General features: G+C 37.4%; 1 protein-coding gene across 5 annotated transcripts in view; it reads left to right on the forward strand.

The window, feature by feature from the left end:
- LEKR1 (leucine, glutamate and lysine rich 1) overlaps positions 1-25084 on the forward strand; it is a 204996-nt gene that overhangs the window by 147771 nt on the left and 32141 nt on the right. For all 5 annotated transcript variants that reach the window (XM_086391695.1, XM_086391684.1, XM_086391656.1 and 2 more), the window contains one exon: positions 18782-18875. In XM_086391695.1, the coding sequence (XP_086247821.1) occupies positions 18782-18875 (94 nt within the window). The remainder of the gene's footprint in view (positions 1-18781; positions 18876-25084) is intronic.

A 25084-nucleotide genomic window follows, 5' to 3' on the forward strand; every position in this document is an offset into this window, starting at 1 on the left:
GTACTGGCACAAAGACAGAAATATAGATCAATGGAACAAAATAGAAAGCCCAGAGATTAATCCACGCACATATGGACACCTTATCTTTGACAAAGGAGGCAAGAATATACAGTGGAGAAAAAACAATCTCTTTAACAAGTGGTGCTGGGAAAACTGGTCAACCACTTGTAAAAGAATGAAACTAGAACACTTTCTAACACCATACACAAAAATAAACTCAAAATGGATTAAAGATCTCAACGTAAGACCAGAAACTATAAAACTCCTAGAGGAGAACATAGGCAAAACACTCTCCGACACACATCACAGCAGGATCCTCTATGACCCGCCTCCCAGAATATAGGAAATAAAAACAAAAATAAACAAATGGGACCTAATTAAACTTAAAAGCTTCTGCACAACAAAGGAAACTATAAGCAAGGAGAAAAGACAGCCTTCAGAATGGGAGAAAATAATAGCAAATGAAGCAACAGACAAACAACTAATCTCAAAAATATACAAGCAATACCTACAGCTCAATTCCAGAAAAATAAATGACCCAATCAAAAAATGGGCCAAAGACCTAAACAGACATTTCTCCAAAGAAGACATACAGATGGCTAACAAACACATGAAAAGATGCTCAACATCACTCATTATCAGAGAAATGCAAATCAAAACCACTATGAGGTACCATTTCACACCAGTCAGAATGGCTGCAATCCAAAAGTCTACAAGCAATAAATGCTGGAGAGGGTGTGGAGAAAAGGGAACCCTCTTACACTGTTGGTGGGAATGCAAACTAGTACAGCCACTATGGAGAACAGTGTGGAGATTCCTTAAAAAACTGGAAATAGAACTGCCTTATGATCCAGCAATCCCACTGCTGGGCATACACACTGAGTAAACCAGAATGGAAAGAGACACGTGTACCCCAATGTTCATCGCAGCACTGTTTATAATAGCCAGGACATGGAAGCAACCTAGATGTCCATCAGCAGATGAATGGATAAGAAAGCTGTGGTACATATACACAATGGAGTATTACTCAGCCATTAAGAAGAATACATTTGAATCAGTTCTAATGAGGTGGATGAAACTGGAGCCTATTATACAGAGTGAAGTAAGCCAGAAGGAAAAACACCAATACAGTATACTAACGCATATATATGGAATTTAGAAAGAGGGTAACAATAACCTGGTGTACGAGACAGCAAAAGAGACACTGATGTATAGAACAGTCTTATGGACTCTGTGGGAGAGGGAGAGGGTGGGAAGATTTGGGAGAATGGCATTGAAACATGTAAAATATCATGTATGAAACGAGATGCCAGTCCAGGTTCGATGCACGATACTGGATGCTTGGGGCTAGTGCACTGGGACAACCCAGAGGGATGGTATGGGGAGGGAGGAGGGAGGGGGGGTTCAGGATGGGGAACACAGGTATACCTGTGGTGGATTCATTTTGATATTTGGCAAAACTAATACAATTATGTAAAGTTTAAAAATAAAATAAAATTAAAAAAAAAAGAACCCAAGATAAACATAAGAAAGTAAATGATAAAGATCAGAGCAGAAGTCAGTGACATAGGAAACAAAAACAATACAGGATATCGATTTAAAAATCAGTTTCTTTAAGGAGGTCAATAACATTAATAAACCTCATGTCAGATTCACCAGGACAAAAGAGAGAAGACAAAAATTTACCAATATCAGAAATGAGAGCAGTGACATTATGTTCTTCAGATCTGAATACATTAATAGAGGAATATATTTTAAACAACCTTATGCCATTATTTTTTTCATTCAAAAATATTGCTAAAAAATTCTACCCATCACCTGAGCCTTCAGTGTGTCTTGGTAATAGCATCAAAAATCACTGATCATGGATCATCATAAATATAATAAACATGAAAAATTTGAAATATTGGCAAGAATTACCAAAATGTGACACAAAGTGAGCAAATGCTGTTGGAAAAATGGCACCACAAAGCCATTTGCTTGACTATGCCATTAACTTTGACTGCTCTGAAAAAATGGACACAGTTTTTTGAAATACAAACTTCCAAAACTCACTAAAATGAAATAGATAACCTGAATTTAGAGTTTAAATTTTTTCCACAAAACAAACTTTAGGCCCAGAAGTTTTTTCAAGCATTTAAAGAAGAAACAGTACTAATTCTACTTAAACTCTTCCACAAAATTAAAGAAGAAGGAATAGTTAACTTATTTTATGAGGCCACTATTACCTTGATACCAAAATATGACAAAAACATTATAAGCAAATTAACAGACCAACATCTGCCATGAGCATAGATGCAAAAATTCTAAAGAAAAATTTGGCAAATTGAATCTAGCAACATGAAAAGTGAAAGAAATCATGAATGTGTGGGGTTTATCTCAAGGATGCAAGATCGGTTTAACATTCAAAAATCAATTATTGTTATTCAAAAATTTAAAAAGAAAAACTATGATTATGTCAGTAGAAACAAAACAAGTTGGCAAAATGCAATGTTTGTCCCTAAATTTTTTAAAAAACCTCAGAAGAGTAGGAATAGAGGAGAACTTCTTCAGATTGATACAAGGCATCTACAAAAACCTACAGATAACATCATACTTAATAATGATAGACTGTATACTCTCCTCCTAAGATTAAGATCAAGAAAAAAACATCCACTGTCATCAGTTCTGTTCATTGTGCTGAAAGTTCTAGTCAGTACAGTCAGGCAAGAAAAAGTAATATCAGACTGGAAAGGAAGAAATAAAATTTTGTATTCACAGATGATATGCCCACTAACATGAAAACTATAGAATCTACAAAAAAAGTTACTAATAGATGAACTATTATCTATAGTTCTATATATAGAAGAACTAATAGATGAGTCTGACAAAAAGTTACAAGGAAAAAAGTCAACATCCAAAACCCAAATTAATTCCTATATATTTTCACAGAACAATTGAAATTAAAAAGCTGTATGTATAAAAAATATTTCAAAACACATGAAATAGTGATGAATCTGACAAATAATGTGCCAGACCTATATATTAAAAACTACAAAACATTGATGAGATAAATTAAGAGGATCTAAATAAATGCAGAGAACAGAAGTCTCAGTGTTGTTCACATTTATGGATTTATAACTCAGTGCAATCACAATCAAACTTACAGCAAACTTCATGTAGAAATTAACAAGCTAATTCTGAAATTCATATAGAAATGCAAAGGACCTAGAAAAACAAAAATAACACTGAAAAAACTTTGAGCCGAAAGATTAAAGTCACTACCTGACTTCAAGATTTATTATAAAGCTATAAATAATCAAGGCAATGTGGAATTAGTCTCAAGATAGACAAATATTAATAGGTCAATGGAGCAGAATTAAGAATACAGAAATAGGCACACATGTGCCTAACTGATTTTCTACATGAGTGCCAAAGCAGGCCATTATAGAACATACAGTTTTTGTGACCATTGGTGGAACAAATGTATATCCATATGCAAAAAAACAAAACAAAACAAAACAAAACTTTGATTCATAGTGTGAAATATATATAGAGAGATTAATTCAAAATAGATCATAGATCTAAATACAGAACATAAAATTAAAAAACTTCTAGGAGAAAACAGGAGACATGTCTTTGTGACCTTAAATTAAGCAAAGATTTCTTAATATTCAAACCCAAAAGCAAACAAACAAATAAACAAACCAAAAGCACAATCCATAAAGAAAAAAAACTTGATAAGTTAGACTTCATCAAAGGTAAAACTTCTGTTCTTTAAAAGGCATTGTTTAGAAAATGTAGACAAGCCATCATCATAGATTTGTACAATACATTGATATATGTCATAAAGGACTTGTTTTCAGAATATGTAGACTTATTTTCAGAATATGTATGAACTTTAGAAACTCAGGTGACCATAAACAACCAATAAAAAAAGAGCAGAAGATTTGACCAGATACTTCACCAAAATATACAGATGGCCCATAAACACATAAAAAAAGATACTCTACATCATTAGGCATTAGGGAAATGCAGAATAAAACCATAATGAGATACAACCACACACTTCTGTTTTTAAATATTTTTTATTTTTCTTTTTTGCCCACACCTCTTGACATGTGGGATCTTAGCTCCCAGACCAGGGGTTGAACCCATGCCTCCTGCTGTGGAAACATGGTGGCTTAACCCTGGACCTATAGGGAAGTCCCATGACCACACACTTTTAGAACAGCTAAAATTAAAAAGCCTGAACATTATCAGTTGTTGGTAAAATGTGGAAAGACTATACCTCTCATATTCTGCTGGCTGGAATGTAAAACAGTACAACGCTTTGGAAAACAGTATGAAAGTTTCTTAAAAAGTTTAATATACACTTACTTACCTTGCTACTTAGCCATTTCACACCTAGGTATTTACCCAAGAGAAATAAAGGGAAATATCCATACAAATACTTGTACACAGATATTAATAGCTATGTTTCTAAGAGCGAAACAACCTAAATGTCCATCAACAGATGAATGGATAAACAAATTGTGGTATATCCATTTGATGAAACATTACTCAGCAAAAAAAGATAATGAACTATTACTTCATGGTATAACATGGACAGATTGAAAAGGAATTATGCCAAGTAAAAGCTACCAAACAAAAAAGAATATACTGTATGATATATGGAGAATTTTTATAAAATTCTGAAAATACAAACCTATGTATAGACAGAAAGCCAGCTCTTGATTTCTGAGGGCAAGAAGGCAGGAGTGAAGGATTTTAAAAGGGCATGGTGAAACTTTGGGGGATAATAGAAATGTCATTATTTTGATTTTACACACATTATTTTGGTTTTGCACACATATGTTTATATATACCTTTAAAACTCATCTCTCTAGTATATGCTTTTAAAATGTATTTTATTGTTTTCAACTATATCGAAAAAAATCTGTTTTTTTTTTAATTCTCTCAAAACCATTTCTCCTCCAAATCTATGGGTAGGAAATAAGTGGGAAAAAAGCTATCTCTCAATGGGGCAAAATCTCTAATGCCCCCTTCTGATGTGGTAAGACTGTATAATGAAAAAAAAAAAAAGTACATCTCAGATAGGAAAGCCAGGAGCTGTGGTGAAAAATGGACTGAGAAATTACTCCCAAGTGAAAGAACCACAGTCTAAGCAAGTATTTTTCTTCACCTTCAGGGTAGAAATCCTCAGGTTGCTTCCAATAGGATTTCAGAGTTGTGATGGACTCCACAGGGTGCCAGTTGGTTTACTGTGCACCTCCTAATGAGAGGACTACTGTCCACACCTGATTCACATCAAACATGTCCATTTGATTTGTTCTTGCCATGGAAATGTGAGAGAAGTGACATGCACTGATTTCTGAGCAGAAGCTTTAACAGATCCTATGTTTGGGCAATTTTTCTTTTCTGTCTGCCACAAAAACAGCATTCCCAGGTAGGAGTTGCTCCTTGGGCTACATCCCAGAACAAAACATGAGGAGTAGAGCAGCAGATGACATATAAGCAAAAAAATAAACTTTGACATTGTAAGCCTCTGAGATTATAGACATGTTGAGTTTTGGGTGATTCTGAAATTAAAAGAGCAATCAGGTGGAGAGTTGGAAACATGAGTCAGATACTAACAGAACAGATGTGCAGTGGAGATAAAATCTGGGAGTTGTCAGCAACTATATTGCATTTTAACCATAGGCGTGGATAAGATCAGTTAGAGAAAGGGGAGAGAGAGAGAAAAAGAGGCCGCAGAATGAAGTGCTGAGGAACATGAACATGTAATTGACAGGCAGATAAAGATGAGTCTGCAAAGGAGACAGGAATGGCCAAATATTTGGAAGAAAGCCACAAACGAGGTTTTAGTGTAATCCTACTTTTGCTGTCCTCATTCTTTTGTTCCTTCTGCTTCACTTCCTCTTCTCTAGCCTAGAGACTGCTGAGCAAGCATCAGAACCTGCTAGATCTGCCTCACATTTTAAAAGATAAATCTTCCTTTTATATTGCTGGATTTTGAGCCCCATCTGGACAGGGACCCTGTCCTCATGCACCTCTTTCTCTCCAGGGCTTGATGACACTGTCCTGTCCATAGTGTGCCTAGTGGGCAGGAAAGTCCACCCTGCTGCTTGCCAATTTCTTCTCCTTGGTCTTTCACTGTAATATTCTTTTCTCCAAATACCCATACTATTCTTGCTCAGGCTTTGTCACTATTTGTATAAATATTGAGTAGATACGTAAAAGATTTAGATGGGTTTAAAGTGTGATGCTGGATCATTGAAAAAGCAAGAGAGTTCCAGAAAATCATCTATTTCTGCTTTATTGACTATGCCAAAGCCTTTGACTGTGTGGATCACAATAAACTGTGAAAAATTCTTCAAGAGATGGGAATACCAGACCACCTGACCTGCCTCTTGAGAAACCTGTATGCAGGTCGGGAAGCAACAGTTAGAACTGGACATGAAACTACAGACTGGTTCCAAATAGGAAAAGGAGTACGTCAAGGCTGTATGTTGTCACCCTGCTTATTTAACTTCTATGCAGAGTACATCATGAGAAACGCTGGACTGGAAGAAGCACAAGCTGGAATCAAGATTGCCGGGAGAAATATCAATAACCTCAGATATGCAGATGACACCACCCTTATGGCAGAAAGTGAAGAGGAACTAAAAAGCCTCTTGATGAAAGTGAAAGAGGAGAGTGAAAAAGTTGGCTTAAAGCTCAACATTCAGAAAACGAAGATCATGGCATCTGGTCCCATCACTTCATGGGAAATACATGGGGAAACAGTGTCAGACTTTATTTTGGGGGGGGCTCCAAAATCACTGCAGATGGTGACTGCAGCCATGAAATTAAAAGACTCTTACTCCTTGGAAGGAAAGTTATGAACAACCTAGGTAGAATATTCAAAAGTAGAGATATTACTTTGTGAACAAAGGTCCATCTAGTCAAGGCTATGGTTTTTCCAGTGGTCATGTATGGATGTGAGAATTGGACTGTGAAGAAGGCTGAGCGCCAAAGAATTGATGCTTTTAAACTGAGGTGTTGGAGAAGACTCTTGAGAGTCCCTTGGACTGCAAGGAGATCCAATCAGTCCATCCTAAAGGAGATCAGTCCTGGGTGTTCATTGGAAGGACTGATGCTAAAGCTAAAACACCAGTACTTTGGCCACCTCATGTGAAGAGTTGACTCATTGGGAAAGACCCTGATGCTGGGAGGGATTGGGGGCAGGAGGAGAAGGGGACAACAGAGGATGAGATGGCTGGATGGCATCACCGACTCGATGCCCATTAGTTTGGGTGAACTCCAGGAGTTGGTGATGGACAGGAAGGCCTGGCGTGCTGCGATTCATGGGGTCGCAAAGAGCCAGACACGACTGAGCGACTAAACTAAACTGAACTGAAAGTGTGAAGAACTACAATACAATGACCACTCAGTTTAGGAAAAAGAAGCTTACCATTAGCATTGAAGTCCCTTGGTGCTTCACCCTAATTCCACCACATGGCATCCTTGAAGAGAAGGGTAATTCCTCACACTGATTAAAGGCATCCACAAAATACTACAGAAAACACCTGTTGTTCCTTTGCTTCACTCTATAATTTTACTGAGGCTTCCCCAGGTAGCAGTAGTGATAAAGAATCAGCCTGCGAGTTTGGGGATGCAGGAGACATGGGTTCAATCCCTGGGTCTTGGAAGATCCCCTGGAGAACAAAATGGCAACCCACTCCAGTATTCTTGCCTAGAAAACTCCATGAACAAGAGCCCTGGTGTGCTATAATCCATGGAGTTGCAAAGTCGGACACAACTGAGCATGCATGCATGTAATTTAACTGAGTATGTCTGTATTCCAAAGAAAAAGATTTTGCATATATTTTGTCTTCATGGAAATAAAATTATACTATATGCATTACTCAGTGATTTACTCTTTGTGCTCAAGATTATGTCCCTGGGATTTTTGTCCATGATGTTACATGTAGCTGAAAATCTTCATTTCTTCATCTGCATTATGTTCTAAAGTATACCACAATTTACTTATCTTTTTTGCTTTAGCTATATTTCATAACTTTTGATGTGTAGAAATTTCACTATTATTCAATTCTAAGTATTTTAAATGTAAATTATGATTTTTCATTTGATCCAAGAGTTAATCAGAAACACATTTTTTTTTAAATTTCCAAATACATGGAGATATTTATCTTCTCTTACTGATATTTCTTGTATTCAGAGAATATAGATTATCACAGTGCTGTTCAGTAGAGGTATAATGTGAGCCATATATGTAATTTTTACAAATTTAATTGCCACATTAAAAGAGTAAAAATAAACAGGTAAAATTTATCTTAATATATTTTAGTTAACCCAGTATATCCAAACTATTATTTAAATATCTAATCATTTATTAAAATGATCAGACATTTCAGATTTTTTTGAGTTTTCAAATCTGCTGTGTATTTCACATTTATAGCACATTCTAATTTGGACAAGTATTACTTTAATTGCCTGGAAGCTACATATGACTAGTGGCTACCATTTTGGACTATACAGGTTTATAGTATTTAACAGTTATTTAAAATTTGTTGCAATTTATGTTCTGGCCTAGTGTGTGGTCAATTCCATGTAAACTGAAAAATATTTATATATTTTCCCACTAATTGGGAATATTAAATCAATATCCCTGAAATTATCTTATTTGCATTAGTTCAGTTCAGTTCAGTTGCTCAGTTGTGTCCGACTCGTTGTGACCCCCTGAATCGCAGCATGCCAGGCCTCCCTGTCCATCACCAACTCCCGGAGTTCACTCAAACTCACGTCCATCGAGTTGGTGATGCCATCCAGCCATCTCATCCTCTGTTGTTCCCTTCTCCTCCTGCCCCCAATCCCTCCCAGCATCAGAGTCTTTTCCAATGAGTCAACTCTTCTCGTGAGGTGGCCAAAGTACTGGAGTTTCAGCTTCAGCATCAGTCCTTCCAAAGAACACTCAGGGCTGATCTCCTTTAGAATGGACTGGTTGAATCTCCTTGCAGTCCAGGGGACTCTCAGGAGTCTTCTCCAACACCACAGTTCAAAAGCATCAACTCTTCGGCGCTCAGTCTTCTTCACAGTCCAGCTCTCACATCCATACATGATCACTAGAAAAACCAGAGCCTTGACTAGATGGACCTTTGTTGGCAAGGTAATGTCTCTTCTTTTCAATATGCTATCTAGGTTGGTCATAACTTTCCTTCCAAGGAGTAAGCGTCTTTTAATTTCATGGCTGCACTCACCATCTGCAGTGATTTTGGAGCCCCCCAAAATAAAGTCTGACACCATTTCCACTGTTTCCCCATGTATTTCCCATGAAGTGATGGGACCAGATGCCATGATCTTCGTTTTCTGAATGTTGAGCTTTAAGCCAACTTTTTCACTCTCCTCTTTCACTTTCATCAGAAGGCTTTTTAGTTCCTCTTCACTTTGTGCCATAAGGATGGTGTCATCTGCATATTTGAGGTTATTGATATTTCTCCTAGCAATCTTGATTCCAGCTTGTGTGTCTTCCAGTCCAGCATTTCTCATGATGTACTCTGCATAGAAGTTAAATAAGCAGGGTGACAATATACAGCCTTGACGTACTCCTTTTCCTATTTGGAACCAGTCTGTTGTTCCATGTCCAGTTCTAACTGTTGCTTCGTGACCTGCATACAGATTTCTCAAGAGGCAGGTCAGGTGGTCTGGTATTCCCATCTCTTGAAGAATTTTTCACAGTTTATTGTGATCCACACAGTCAAAGGCTTTGGCATAGTCAATAAAGCAGAAATATATGTTTTTCTGGAACTCTCTTGCTTTTTCCATGATCCAGCTGATGTTGGCTATTTGATCTCTGGTTCCTTTGCCTTTTGTAAAACCAGCATGAACATCTGGAAGTTCATGGTTCACGTATTGCTGAAGCTTGGCTTGGAGAATTTTGAGCATTACTTTACTAGCGTGTGAGATGAATGAAATTGTGTGGTAGTTTGAGCATTCTTTGGCATTGCCTTTCTTTGGGATTGGAATGAAAACTGACCTTTTCCAGTCCTGTGGCCACTGCTGAGTTTTCCAAATTTGCTGTCATATTGAGTGCAACACTTTCACAGCATCATCTTTCAGGATCTGAAATAGCTCAACTGGAATTCCATCACTTCCACTAGCTTTGTTCATAGTGATGCTTTCTAAGGCCCACTTGACTTCACGTTCCAAGATGTCTGGCTCTAGGTGAGTGATCACACCATAATCACAGAAAACTAGTCAATCTAATCACACTAGGACCACAGCCTTGTCTAACTCAATGAAACTAAGCCATGCCCGTGGGGCCACCCAAGACGGGCAGGCCATGGTAGAGAGGTCTGACAGAATGTGGTCCACTGGAGAAGGGAATGGCGAACCACTTCAGTATTCTTGCCGTGAGAATCCCATGAACAGTATGAAAAGGCAAAATGATAGGATACTGAAAGAGGAACTCCCCAGGTCAGTAGGTGCCCAATATGCTACTGGAGATCAGTGGAGAAATAACTCCAGAAAGAAGGGATGGAGCCAAAGCAAAAACAGTACCCAGTTGTGGATGTGACTGGTGATAGAAGCAAGGTCTGATGCTGTAAAGAGCAATATTGCATAGGAGCCTGGAGTGTCAGGTCCATGAATCAAGGCAAATTGGAAGTGGTCAAACGAGATGACAAGAGTGAACGTCGACATTCTAGGTATCAGCGAACTAAAATGGACTGGAATGGGTGAATTTAAGTCAGATGACCATTATATCTACTACTGCGGGCAGGAATGCCTTAGAAGAAATGAAGTAGCCATCGTGGTCAACAAGAGTCCGAAATGCAGTACTTGGATGCAATCTAAAAAATAACAGAATGATCTCTATTCGTTTCCAAGGCAAACCATTCAATATTTGCATTAAGTCCTCTATAATTTTTACTGAATTATTTGTCTGGTTGACCATAGGTTGCTACAATAGATATTACAGGAGGACCATTCACATAACAGCCTAGAGTTGTGCAGTGTACACTTCCATGCCTTATACATTGGTCCCAGATTGACTTACTATAACTAAGGAAGCTATGTTTAATTCTGCAGCTATGGTGTGGGTTTGACAGTGTTTCCTTTAAGTTCCAAAAAGTTTTGCTTTATATATTTTGAGGGTATTTTAGTAGGTGCTATAAGTTTAGAATATTCATAGTGAATTATCCTGTTAGTATTATCAGCCCAGAGTAATGAACTTTTGTCTTAAAGTCTATTTTGTCTGATATTAATATAGTTGCATACTTCTTTTTCTTTAATATTTCCCTGTTAGAAATCTTTTCATGTCCTTATGTTTTAGGAATGTCTTTTACAAAGAGTCTATTGCTAGAGTTTGTATTTATCAAGCCTGTTTCTGTCTTTTAACTCATGAGTTTAGTTTATTTGCCATTATTATGATTGTTACTCTAAGCTTTCTATTTCTCCCTCTTTTTCTGCACTCTTTTCTCCTTTTGGGCCTTGGACAGGGGCAGTATTGTTAGAGTTTCTTTTATGTTCTTAGTGCATCTTCTTCTAGTGGCATATTCTATTCTTTTAGTGGTTATTTTTGAGATTTTTACCATGCATACTTAATGAAGTACAAAATTAATGTATCCTGAATAATGCAAACTTCTCTTGAATATCTCAAACTTCTCTTGAATAACACTTGAGCTCTGATAGTTGCCATCCTGACATACATTCTACATTTTTGTTTAGTGTTCTACTTCTGATCTTTTGATAGCCCCACTAATTATATGCAGTCAAAACCAATTTTTTATACAGGTGATATTTATTTAGAAGGACCTACATACAGAGTCTCTACATAATTTTCAAGGTCCAGCACAATATGAAAATGTGGAGCCTCTTCAAAAAAAGACAAAGAAACTTTTCCTTTCCTTCACCATCTCTCTCTCAACTGGTCATGGTCTTTTTTTGTTTATTTGTTATTGAATCTCATGCTCCCTTGGGCACAGAGAAATCCCAGCATGGATGCAGGCTCTCACAGGCACCAGGGACCTGCCCCAGACTCAGCAAACGGGACACAGTTAACAGACCCAACCCTCCCCTGCCTGTGCCCAGGCCTGCATTCTCACTAGAAGCAGAGGATGGCAGGAGGTGGGACTATGTGTGAGCCAAGATTCCAAGCCCCTAGTACATGCCTGACTGTCCTATCAGACCTCACTTACAAAGCACAGATTCAAAGATAAAGTTAACTTCTCAATGGTGACCACAGAGCATTAAACCTGAAGTGCAGTCTCCTTCAGAGTATAGGCCCTATACAACTATCCTGATCACACACACAAGAAGCCCTCCCTGCCTATATGTTTGCCAGTTCCTTTGCTCACCATTTTTTCTTGATCATCTGCCTTTCCTTCTGAAATCATATTCCTTCCTGCAAAGCATATTTTTTAGCAGTCCTTTAACCATCAGTAAACACAAGATTTTATTTTTCTGAGCATATTTTATTTCAGCCTCTTTCTGAAAGATAGTTTTACTGGGTACCCAACTTCAGGTTGATGGTTATTTTCTCATGGGACTTTTAATGTTGTTGTCTTTGTCCTTCCTTATTTTTACTGGAGAGTAAGCTTTCAATATGTTTGAGTTCCTTTGAAGATAATGTTTTGTTTCCTCTCCATCTTCTTTTAATGTCTCTTTAACTTCAGTATTCTTCATTTTCACTACCAGGTCCCATGTATGAGATTTATTTTTATTTATCTTGCTTGGAATCCTTTGGGCTCCCTAGTTTGTTGTAATGTCCTTCCTCTCCCTTTCTCTTTCTTTTGCTTCTGAAATTAAAAATAGATAAATATTAGATCTTTTCACTCTGTCCTCCACATATCAAGCTCTTTTTTATTTTACATATTTTTTACTTCCTGTACTCAGTTCAGTTCAATCACTCAGTCGTGTCTGACTCTTTGCGACCCCATGAATTGCAGCATGCCAGGCTTCCCTGTCCATCACCAGCTCGTGGACCTTGCTCAAACTTATGTCCATTGAGTCGGTGATGTCATCCAACCATCTCATCCTCTGTCAGCCCCTTCTCCTCCTGCCTTCAATCTTTCCCAGCATCAGGGTCTTTTCCAATGAGTCAGTTCTTACATCAGGTGGCCAAAGTATTGGAGTTTCAGCTTCAGCATCAGTCCTTCCAATGAATATTCAGGACTGATTTCCTGATGGACTGGTTGGATCTTCTTGGAGTCCAAGGGACTCTCAAGAGTCTTCTCAAACACCACAGTTCAAAAGCATCAATTCTTCAATGCTCAGCTTTTTTTATAGTCCAACTCTCACATCCATACATGACTACTGGATAAACCATAGCTTTGACTAGACAGACCTTTGTTGGCAAAGTAATGTCTCTGCTTTTTAATATGCTGTCTAGGTTGGTCATAGCTTTTCTTCCAAGGAGAAAGTGTACTTTTAATTTCATGGCTGCAGTCACCATCTGCAGTGATTTTGGAGCCCAGAAAAATAAAGTCTCTCACTGTTTCCATTGTTGCCACATCTATTTGCCATGAAGTGATGGGACCAGATGCCATAATCTTAGTTTTCTGAATGTTGAGTTTTAAGTCAGCTTTTTCACTCTCCTCTTTTCACTTTCATCAAGACATTCCCCAGTTCCTCTTTGCTTTCTGCCACAAGGGTGGTGTCATCTGCATATCTGAGGTTATTGATATTTCTCCCAGCAATCTTGATTCCAGCTTGTGCTTCATCTAGCCCGGCATTTCACATGATGTACTTCCTGTACTGCACCGTGTATAATTTTTTGAATCTCTTTTTCAGCTTATTACTTCATTTATTAACTGTGAGTAATCTGTTATAGGATTATCTACTGTGTTTTTCATCTCAATTATTATGTTTTATTTCTACAAATTCAATTGGTTCTTTTCAGATTTCATTAGTCATTTAAGTTAATCTTTCATTTCTTCTAACATACTGAATATCCTTATTTTATATTCTATACCTGAAAATACTTTAGAATTTGTGACTTTGATTACGCTATCATTTGTGTCTGCTCATCCTTCCTCTTCAGTTCAGTTCAGTCGCTCAGTCGTGTCTGACTCTTTGTGACCCCATGAATTGCAGCACACCAGGGCTCCCTGTCCATCACCAACTCCCGGAGTTCACTCAGACTCACGTCCATCGAGTCAGTGATGCCATCCAGCCATCTCATCCTCTGTCGTCCCCTTCTCCTTCTACCCCCAGTCCCTCCCAGCATCAGAGTCTTCTCCAATGAGTCAACTCTTCGCATGAGGTGGCCAAAGTACTGGAGTTTCAGCTTTAGCATCATTCCTTCTAAAGAACACCCAGGGCTGATCTCCTTTTACTGGCTTTTTAACAAATAAATTTGTGAGTTTTAAAATTATGATCTCATGGGTCTTGAATTTTAGTCTGTAAGAATTCTTTGAGTTTCAGATTTAAGTTGGTTTCTCCCCAAAATGTTGGTGTTTTTCCTACCAGGCATCTGGAAGCAAGGTTATCCTAGCATCATTTTATGATATCTCCTCAATTTGAAGCTTTTTGGGACACTCAGGTAGTGTGAGTTCAGGATAAAAACCTGCATTGGTATTGGCTTGCATTTACAAATTCTTGTGAGAGATTTGTATTTTCCCCTCCATCTAGCACCAAAATTCAAGCTAGAAATTTGGGTTTTGTTCCTTGACAGGAGATGTTATTTGTATTTTGTACATACTGGGTGTGAATTTCATATTCTGACATACAGTATGACAGAAATGACATACTGCATATGTTGCTCTTTGAGATACAATTTTATGCAGATAAGTTTCCTCTCAAGCTCTTCCTTTCTCTCCTGACTCCAGTGCCCTTCATGGCTATGAAATTTAAGGCTCAAGTACATCATATTTGGAAAGTACTTTCAAAGTGAGAGTTGGCTTTAATTCTCAACTTATTGTTGGAGTTATTCCTTTCACTTCATTTTTTTTAAATGAAATTTGGAGTCATTTTGTATTTACAGAAAAGTTAACAAAGACAGTAAAAGGATTTCTTTCCTGGTCCCATTTTTTATAACCATGGCACATCTGTAAAAACTAAGAAATTAATATGGGTATAATACAATTAACTAACCTACAGACTTTATTCAAATTTCACTAGTTTTCCACTGATAACCTTTTCCTGTTCTTTTCTTGATTTGTGTGTCCTTCATCTTCCTAACTTTTTGTCCAGGTCACTAATGAATTTTAAGACTTTTTTTTTAATAAGTGAAAAAACATTTACTTATTTTCAGTAGAAAAGTTGTCAAGGTACCTAGTCTGACACATTTCTAAAAAGAAGTCTAAGGAGTTTTATCCTTTTCAATCATCATCACTTGAATAATATTTGTAATCCTGGTTACCAAGTCCAGCTGCCTTTGTGACCTCAAAATTTTCTAGCCCAGAAATGTAGGCACTATTTTTATTAAAAAATGTTTAACAATATTCTAAGAGTGAGGCAAGAATAGAGATCAAGCAATAGATTGATAATCTATCACAATACTCTAGGTGGGAAATGAAGTCAATAACCTTAACTGTTGGTAGTCATAAAGGAAGGGAGGAAATAGTTTGAGGTACACCAAGGAGCAGAATACATAGAACTTGTTACTGAATGGAAGGGCTTCCCTGGTGGCTCAGATGGTAAAGAGTCTGCCTGCAGTGCAGGAGACTGGGATTCAATCCCTGGGTCAGGAAGATCCCTGGAGAAGGGAATGGCTACCCACTCCAGTATTCTTGCCTGGAGAATCCCATGGGCAGGGTAGCCTGGTGGGTTATAGTCCATGGCGTTGCAAAGAGTCAGATGTGACTGAGCAGCTAACACACACACACATACACACTGAATGGATGCGGTAAAACAAGAAGAAGGAAGAGTCAGCGATGACTCAGGGATTTCTTGCTAAAGATTTTGATTGTTGAAGCTTTCAGAGTCCAAAAGAAAGGCAACATTGTGGAAGATGAAGTTGAATTTCTTTTTTGACATGTGGACTCTTTAGTGTTAATGGCTCATCAGAGTGGAGATGTTTAACAGGAAGTTATAAATGAAAGTCACAAATCTGAGAAAGAGGATGATGATGAAAAGCAAAGGGATTAGAAAGAGGAATAAGCAATGGAGAAGAATCACTTACACAGAAAATAAGAAAGGTTATGGTGATTATAGAAGGGGGTGTGGGACTCCCTGACTGAAAGGCATGCTTTTGCCACAACTTGTGGTGTAGTATTAAATACTGGGAGTGAGTAGCCTTTCCTTTCTCCGGGGGATCTTCCCAACCCAGGAATTGAAGCCAGGTCTCCTGCACTGTGGGTAGATTCTTTACCAGCTGAGCCACAGTGGGGCTGGATCATCAAAAAAACAAGAGAGTTCCACAAAAACATCTACTTTGCTTTATTGACTATGCCAAAGACTGCGTGAATCACAACAAACTGTGGAAAATTCTTAAAGAGATGGGAATACCAGACCACCTGACCTGCCCCCTGAGAAATCTGTATGCAGGTCAAGAAGCAACAGTTAGAACTGGACATGGAACAACAGACTGGTTCCAGATCGGGAAAGGAGTATGTCAAGGTTGTATATTGTGACCCTGCGTATTTAACTTATATGCAGAGTACATCATGTGAAATGCTGGACTGCATGAAGCACAAGCTAGAATCAAAATTGCCAGGAGAAATATCAATAACCTCAGATATGCAGATAACACCACCCTTATGGCAGAAACCAAAGAAGAACAAAAGAGCCTCTTGATGAAAGCGAAAGAGGAGAGTGAAAAAACTGGCTTAAAACTCAATGTTCAAAAAACTAAGATCATGGCATCTGGTCCCAGCAGTTCAGTTCAGTTGCTCAGTTGTGTCCGACTCTGCGACCCCATGAATCGCAGCATGCCAGGCCTCCCTGTCCATCACCAACTTCCGGAGTTTACCCAAACTCATGTCCATCGAGTTGGTGATGCCATCCAGCCATCTCATCCTCTGTTGTCCCCTTCTCCTCCTGCCCCCAGTCCCTCCCAGCATCAGGGTCTTTTCAGATGAGTCAACTCTTCGCATGAGGTGACCAAAGTATTGGAGTTTCAGCTTTAGCATCAGTCCTTCCAATGAACACCCAGGACTGATCTCCTTTAGGATGGACTGATTGGATCTCCTTGCAGTCCAAGGGACTCTCAAGAGTCTTCTCCAACACCTCAGTTTAAAAGCATCAATTCTTTGGTGCTCAGCTTTCTTTATAGTCCAACTCTCACATCCATACATGACCACTGGAAAAACCATAGCCTTGACTAGACGGACCTTTGTTGGCAAAGTAATGTCTCTGCTTTTGAATATGCTATCTAGGTTGGTCATAGCTTTCCTTCCAAGGAGTAAGTGTCTTTTAAAATCATGGGTGCAGTCACCATCTGCAGTAATCTTGGAGCCCAAAAAAATAAAGCCTGACACTGTTTCCACTGTTTCCCCATTACTTCATGGCAAATAGGTGTGGAAACAATGGAAACAGTGAGAGATTTTATTCTTTGGGGCTCCAAAATCACTGCAGATGGTGACTGCAGCCATGAAATTAAAAGCACATTTTCTTCTTGGAAGCAAAGCTATGACCTACCTAGACAGCATATTAAAAAGCTGAGACATTACTTTGCCAACAAAGGTCCATCTAATCAAAGCTATGGTTTACCCAGTAGTCATGTATGGATGTGAGAGTTGGACTATAAAGAAAGCTGAGTGCCAAAGAATTGATGCTTTTTTTTTAATTTTATTTTATTTTTAAACTTTACATAATTGTATTACTTTTGCCAAATATCAAAATGAATCCACCACAGGTTTTGAGAAGACTCTTGAGAGTCCCTTGGACTGCAAGGAGATCCAACCAGTCCATCCTAAAGGAAATCAGTCCTGAATATTCATTGGAAGGACTGATGCTGAAGCTGAAACTCCAATACTTCAGCCACCTGATGTGAAGAACTGAGTCATTAGAAAGGACCCTGATTCTGGGAAAGATTGAAGACAGGAGGAGAAGGGGACGACAGAGGATGAGATGGTTAGATGGCATCACCAACACAATGGACATGAGTTTGGGCAAGCTCCAGGAGCTGGTGATGGACAGGGAAGCCTGGTGTGCTGCCGTCCATGGAGTCACAAAGAGTCGGACACGACTGAGCGACTGAACTGAAGTATAGTATTTAAAGGCTTAATTTCAGTACCTCTGTGACTGTTCTCATAAATCTCTCGCACTTGCTTCCACTCAGAGGGTCACAAACTTAGCTTTAAGAGCCAATTACCTGGATTAAAAGATTAAAATGTTCTTTGTGTTTTCTCTCCTGTTTTCTATTATGTTTTGTATTATGCTACATCTCAGACATTACCCTTTACTTAATTTGGTTTGTTCCTATTAGCATTTGAGATAAATGAAAGGAAAATAAATCTAGCAGAAACCACAAATGTGCTGATTTTGTGGCACAGCCCAGCATATTTTCCTTTTTTAAAGAAACAAAATATTATCTATTGTCTAGTGTCAGAATTTAATCAGAAACTTTGGAACCACAATGTATAGTATTTTATTATATTTGTGACTCTACATATGTTGTTACTGTTTCATATAAAAATAATAATAATACTTATTAAGCAAAAATTAAGCCTGACCTTGTTGCCAGTGTTTTAAAATTGCTATTAACAGTTAAAATGGTATGAAATATCATATGTTTTTTTCTAAGGGGAAGAATATACAGATTGAGTTGTGAAATAATTTCTAGAGCCAGGAATTGTAATTTAGGAAGAGTGTTATGGGTGTGTCTTGACTCATTTGTCGTGTTTACGGTTTTCAGGGAGTTGATGCTGATTTCACATCAGAAAAGCATCGAGCAGCTGCAAGAAACCCTTAGACAGAAGCTGCTGAACGATGATAACTGGAGGGAGAAGGTAACGAAAATGTGACTTTCAGCAGTATGTGTCTTATTTGCTTTTTAAAAATTCTGTCCGTTTGCCAGACTACTTCAAATAGGTTTCTTTGTTTCTATGCACACCTTTGGTTCCTTCTGGAGCTTCCTAGATCAAACATGCTTATGACATATGTTTTTTCCAAAATATTAGACAAATAGGAAATTAAAAGGTAAAAATAGAATTTGAAACCTTAATAGTTTAAGATAGCTTTTCATTCTCATGTAAAAGCATAATTTTTACTTTTGAATATTTACTGTTTTTCCCCATAAAATGACAGAATCTGCATTTGACCATATCCTTAAAAACAGGGGAACATTAATTCATTCTTACAGTTCCTGCCTTTAAGAAGATAATAAAAGAGAATGAAAAATGACTTAAAAATATTCAGTTATGAACTTTTGGCAGTGAAGTAAGTATTTAGCTCACTATTTACAGAGAAAATGTTTGCTTTTATAGTATGAAAAACTTTTTCATTGATTTTTGTCTTCAGAGTTTTCTATATTTTCAAATTTTCAGCAGTGAATATATATTTCTTTCATAACTTTAAAGAATACAAATTATACTTTTAAAATTCTTAGCCTCTGCTTTCTCAGGCCTTGCACAGCTCTAGTCATTAAGGCTAGACATCATCTCCCTGTTATAAACTACAGATATTTTTTGACTGATCCCTCAGCTTTATCATGCATACTGTGCTGAAACCTTTGCAACCAGCTGTGTCTCTTCCCCTACCAGTACCTAATCCTAGCTCTAGCCTTCTGTCTCGTTTTTCTGATTATGTCTCACATGTGCATCAGAACTAGAGCTGGCTACTGAAATTCAGATAACTTGACTGAAGTCCTGACAGACTGTTTGGTTATCATTAGATTCTTCTCCTCGGTGACTAGACCTCATAACTTGTAACCCTAAGCAACAAGCAGTGGCCACTTTCAAACTAACATCTCCACCTGGAATCCCCCACTCTGTCATCTACAAATGAAATCCTCTAGGTGTTGTTGCTGGCTCAGGTCAATTCTAAATTTGTCACTTTCGTCTCCAGCCTTCACACAGTTGGTCATATCCAGTCTGGCCCTGTGTATGTCAATCTCCCTTCCCTTGTTGTTTGGGAATGTGTTGTAGCACACTCGGGCTATAACAAAGATGATCACTACAACAGCAGTTCCATATGGGCAACAGTAAAAATGTGAGAATATGGACTATGTATCTCATTCTTATTTTATTTTGTGGCATAGGCTTTTTCTTCTCTTCCTTCTCTAAAGACCACACCCCTTTAATTCTTTAAATATTATTTTTAGCCTCAGTGTACTCAGTTGGCTAATCTATTCCTATTCACTTCCCATATCCTTACCAATCCATGTTTATGTGTGAAAAGATGATCTGCCTACCTTTAATAAAAATCTAAAAAGTTCAAATTAAAGCAATGAGAGATAATTTTTTACGGCTTCTGTATTGTCTTGTGATGAAGGTCATTAGACAGTCTTTCATTCATACTCTTTAAGGGATTGAAAATTACAACACTTTGAAGGGTAGTTTGACTATATGTATGCGTGCATGCTCAGTCACTCAGTTATGTCTGACTCTTTGTGACCCCATGGACTGTAACCCACCAGACTCCTCTGTCCATGAGATTCTCCAGGCAATAATACTGGAGTGGGTTGTCATTTCCTCCGCCAGGGGATCTTCCCGAACCAGGGATCGAACCTGCATCTCCTGCATTGGCAGGCAGATTCTTTACCGTTGAGCTGCCTGGAAAGCCCTGGCTATATGTATAAAAAGATATTATAAACATTTCATCCTTTTCTTTTTGGTCTCATCTTGTGAGTCAGAAATTTCACTGATAGAGACTTCCCCGGTAGTCCAATGACTAAGATTTCACACTCCCAATTCAGGGGCCCAGGTTTGATCCCTGGTTAGGGAACTAGATCCCACATGCTACAACTAAGAGTTTGCATGCCACAACTAAAAGATCCCTCATGCCACAAGTAACACTCCACACAGCTAAGTAAATAAATAGACATTAAAAAAGAAAGAAATTTCACTGATGGAAGTAATGTCTGTAGAGATTCACAGATCTTTCCCTCAAACTCCTTAGTTCCTCTTTGACTGAGAGAGTGAACTTTCCTGCCTTTGCTTATGTATAAGTTCCTCGTCTCCATTATCACACATCACCAACATCCTTCAGATATTAATCCATTGGAGAAGTCTCAACACTTATCATCCAGTCTAGTACTGTTGCTCAGTGTGCCCTGTGCCTAAAGTGCTAACACAGCACGTAGACCAACTTAGTGTTAGCATCTGACCATATAAGTGTACAGGGAGGCCTGGCGTGCTGTGATTCATGGGGTCGCAAAGAGTCGAACACGACTGAGCGACTGATCTGATCTGATCTAAGTGTATGCTCTTGCTTTATGCTAAGTTAATTTGTTGATGAAAATAAATCTATATAAGATTCTCTAAGTTCTTATTAAGATCATGGATATCTTTCTAATAAATTAATTACATCATAGATATATTTGGCTCATATAATTTTCTATAATATAAATGGATATTTCATTTTTTGAGAGGACATGACTTTTTGTTAATAAATTTTATCATTTAGTTTAGCAGTAAATCAAGATCCAGACCAGTAAAGCCAATGAATGATAATTATCCTTGGCTGAGTTAGTTATCGAGACTATGAATAAAAAGTTCCCTGAAAGTCCTCTCATGAGAAAGAAGAATCACTAATATGACATTGTCATCTCTTTCTTGGGTCACTGTGCCTTTGCGTAGGAATGAAATGTTCCCTTTACAAATATATAATACACATATTAGAATAAACTTCATAACTTAAATGCTTTTAACATTCAAAAACAAGTAGATAGCAATTTATGTCTGTGCTTAATTATTTTAGAGTATGTAAAAAGCACATAATAGAATCAATAGTTGCTATGCAACAAGGATGGCACATTTTAAAATAACTGAGTATTTACTAATTGTCATGGATTTTTGTTTATTTCAAGTATTGCTTTGATGTGAAGAAAGCAAATTAATGTGCAGGCTGAACATTTTAAATTGGCTCCAAATGCAGTGTTGGTACTTTTCAGTTAAAATGTTGTAATTAAAAAATGTCCTACAACCAGACTGCTTACAATAAGTGATGGTCATTTACTGCCTATCACTTTGTAGTGCCCTAAACAAATTCCAATCAAATATTTTTTTGAATTATTACTAAAACATCACATTATGGGGCATTTTAAATTATACTAATCATCTCATTTTAAACAGTACATACAGCTTGTAGAAACCAATAATTAAAACAAAGAAAACCTTACTTCCTCACTAAATGAATGGGAGAACAAGTTTACTTCCAGAAATAATCAATTCCAACTTTAAAGGGGGAGGCAAAGAAAATCTCAAATTCTTCTTTAAAATAGAAGAGACAAATGACCTAGTAATTCCTAATGTATTTCAGTGTACTGTTAATCAAATTTATAAGAAACAAGTTATAAAATAAAATTTTATAGGAATAAAGTTGTCCTTTTTAAAATATCAATTTTCCTTTATGTATAATAAATGTATGGCTAAAATGAATATTGAGGGTACGCTTTAATTTTTTAAATTGTGCGACGTATTAATAATTTCCAAAATTGAATTAATAAAATCATAAGATTTTAGATCAGAATAGCCTGCAAAGATCATCTGATTTAAACCCTTAATCTAGATAATAAATATAGTCTCCATTATTAACGTGTTTACTATATGTCAAGCCTTGTGCTGAATGCTTTTCATCAATGTAATCTTAATCACTCTAACATTATTATTCCCATTTGCACATAGAAAAAAATAAGACTCGGAGAAGTTAGATAATTTGCCAAGTTTATATAGCCAGGAATTGAGAAGTGATACAACCCCTCCACCTTCAAAAACTGAGAGCTAAACACAAAGTCCAACATGTCTGTATTTGACTTAGGTGGACTAATAGGAACCAGATTTACCCTCCTTTCTGAAACAACTAAAACACTGGAGAAAAGATAGAAAACAATGGTTTCAAGACTCTGGACATTAGGCAGTGAAGGACAGTGATTCCTAGAGATAAGAGACAGACAAGGTAACCCTTATCACTACTCTGACTTAGTACCTTGAAATAGATTTAAGGCTATGGTAAAGGGAGTGGGAATCCAGGTAGAGTTTGGCAGATTCTGAGTTGAGGAGACTTTGCTAAGAGTCCAGGGAGATCTGTGTGGCTAGAATTCACAGTTGAGTATTCTCAGAAGAGAGCTGCCCAGAGAAAGAATGTTGGATATCTGCAAAGAATCCCCATTAAGTATATGTGACCCGTGCATATATATGGGGAAACTACCTAGAGCCAGGGAGATGGATCTGAAAGGATTAGAGATAAGAGTACCAAATATTTACATGAGGTCAATAATAATGTCTGTTCTCACCAGCCAGACTGGAAAGGCAACAATTCACAGGGGACTGGGTAAAGTTCTCAGAAGGGTCTTGCATGAATTGTAGGGAATAATTAGCCCTGGACTAAATGCTGAGCTGGTCCTGCCTAACAAATTTTAAAAGGAAGACCTTAAAAAATATCAGGCTGATTCCAAGAAACTTAACTGCTCCCAGAAAAGAATTCAAGATTATTTATAAGAATACAAAAATATCCAGCAAAATTCACAATGCAGCCAATGAAAAAATTGCCATGCATGGGAATAGGAAAATAGAACTCATAGTGAAAAGAAAAATCAACAAATAAAAATTGACTCAGAAAGACACAGATGTTAGAATTATCAGACAAGGACATTAAAACAGGTATAACAACTGTATTCTTTATGTCCAAAAACTAGAGGAAAAATTGACCATGCTAAAAAGAGGTGTAGAAGATATAAAAAAGATCTAAACTGAATTTATAGAGATGAAAATTACAATATCTGAAATGAAAAATACACTGGATGGGATTAATGGAAAATTAAACATTCCAGAAGAAAAGTTTAATGAACCTGAAGACACAGCAATAGAAGCTATACAATGAGATAAAAGAGACTCAGAACAAACAAACAAAGAGCACCAGTGAGCTGTGAAACAAATTCAAGTGGCCTAATATATGTATAATTGGACTCCCCATAGGACAGGAAAGAGAGGACAGAAGAAATATTTGAAGCAATAGTGGCTAAAAACTTAAAGTTTAATGAGAACTATAAACCCACAGATTCAAGGAGCTCAATAAAGCTCAAGCACACCAAGAGACATTATAATCCAGTTGCTCAAAAATGTCAATTAAAAAATCTTAAAAGCAACTAGAAAATAAAAGACATATATAGAGGAACAAAGATAAGGATGAGAGCAGATTTTCTAAAAATCATAAACAATGTAAGCAAGAAGATAGTGGGGCTGAAAGTACTGAAAGAAGGGTTGGGCAGGGGTGAGGGGGTGGCAGTGGGAGCTGCTAACTTAGAAATTCTATACAAAGTGAAAACATTTTTCAAAACATGAGGGTAAAAGAAAGGTCTTTCAGAATGAAAAAGCTGAAAAAAATGTATCACCAGTACACCCACACTATAAGAAATGTTAAAAGTCCTTTATTCAGAAGGAAAATTATACCAGATGGAAATAGGGATCTATACAAAAGAATGCAGAACACCAGAAATGGTAGCAATGTGAATAAGTATGATATTTTTATCATTTAAATTTCTTTGTAATTGACTGTTTTTTAAAACTAATAATCTATTATGACATCTATAGCATGTAGAAGCAAAATATATGACAATACCACAATAGCTTGGAAGGGAGAGATGAAGTATGCTGTTGTAAGATTCTTTAAGTGAGAATATAATTTATTGGCTGTCTTAACTGTTCAGTGGTGAGCTACCTTTAGGCACAGCTGGATTCAGGGCTCTCAAGCTGGTTTTCTGCCAGATTGGCTTCTTTTTCAGACTCAGGGTTGTCCCTCCTGATGGCAAAAAGGGAGCAGCAGTGTTTCCCATCACTTTTCTACATTCTTAGCAAGAGACTGACTGTGGCTGTCAGATTCTAACTGAACCATGCGCTCAGTCTTGGACCAACCATGACAGCTGGCAAGACTGGGTATATTGGTTCACTCAGGCCTGGGTCACGTGCTCATCCTTGGCAAGACAGAATCCCACTCAGTCATATTGACTGATAGTAGGAGAAGAATGAATCACTACAAAAAAGGAAAATATAAACAAATA

The sequence above is a fragment of the Bos grunniens genome, chromosome 1 (genome assembly GCF_055505025.1).
Source record: "Bos grunniens cultivar Pamir isolate PY7600 chromosome 1, Bosgru_T2T1.0, whole genome shotgun sequence".
Lineage (NCBI taxonomy): Eukaryota > Metazoa > Chordata > Mammalia > Artiodactyla > Bovidae > Bos > Bos grunniens.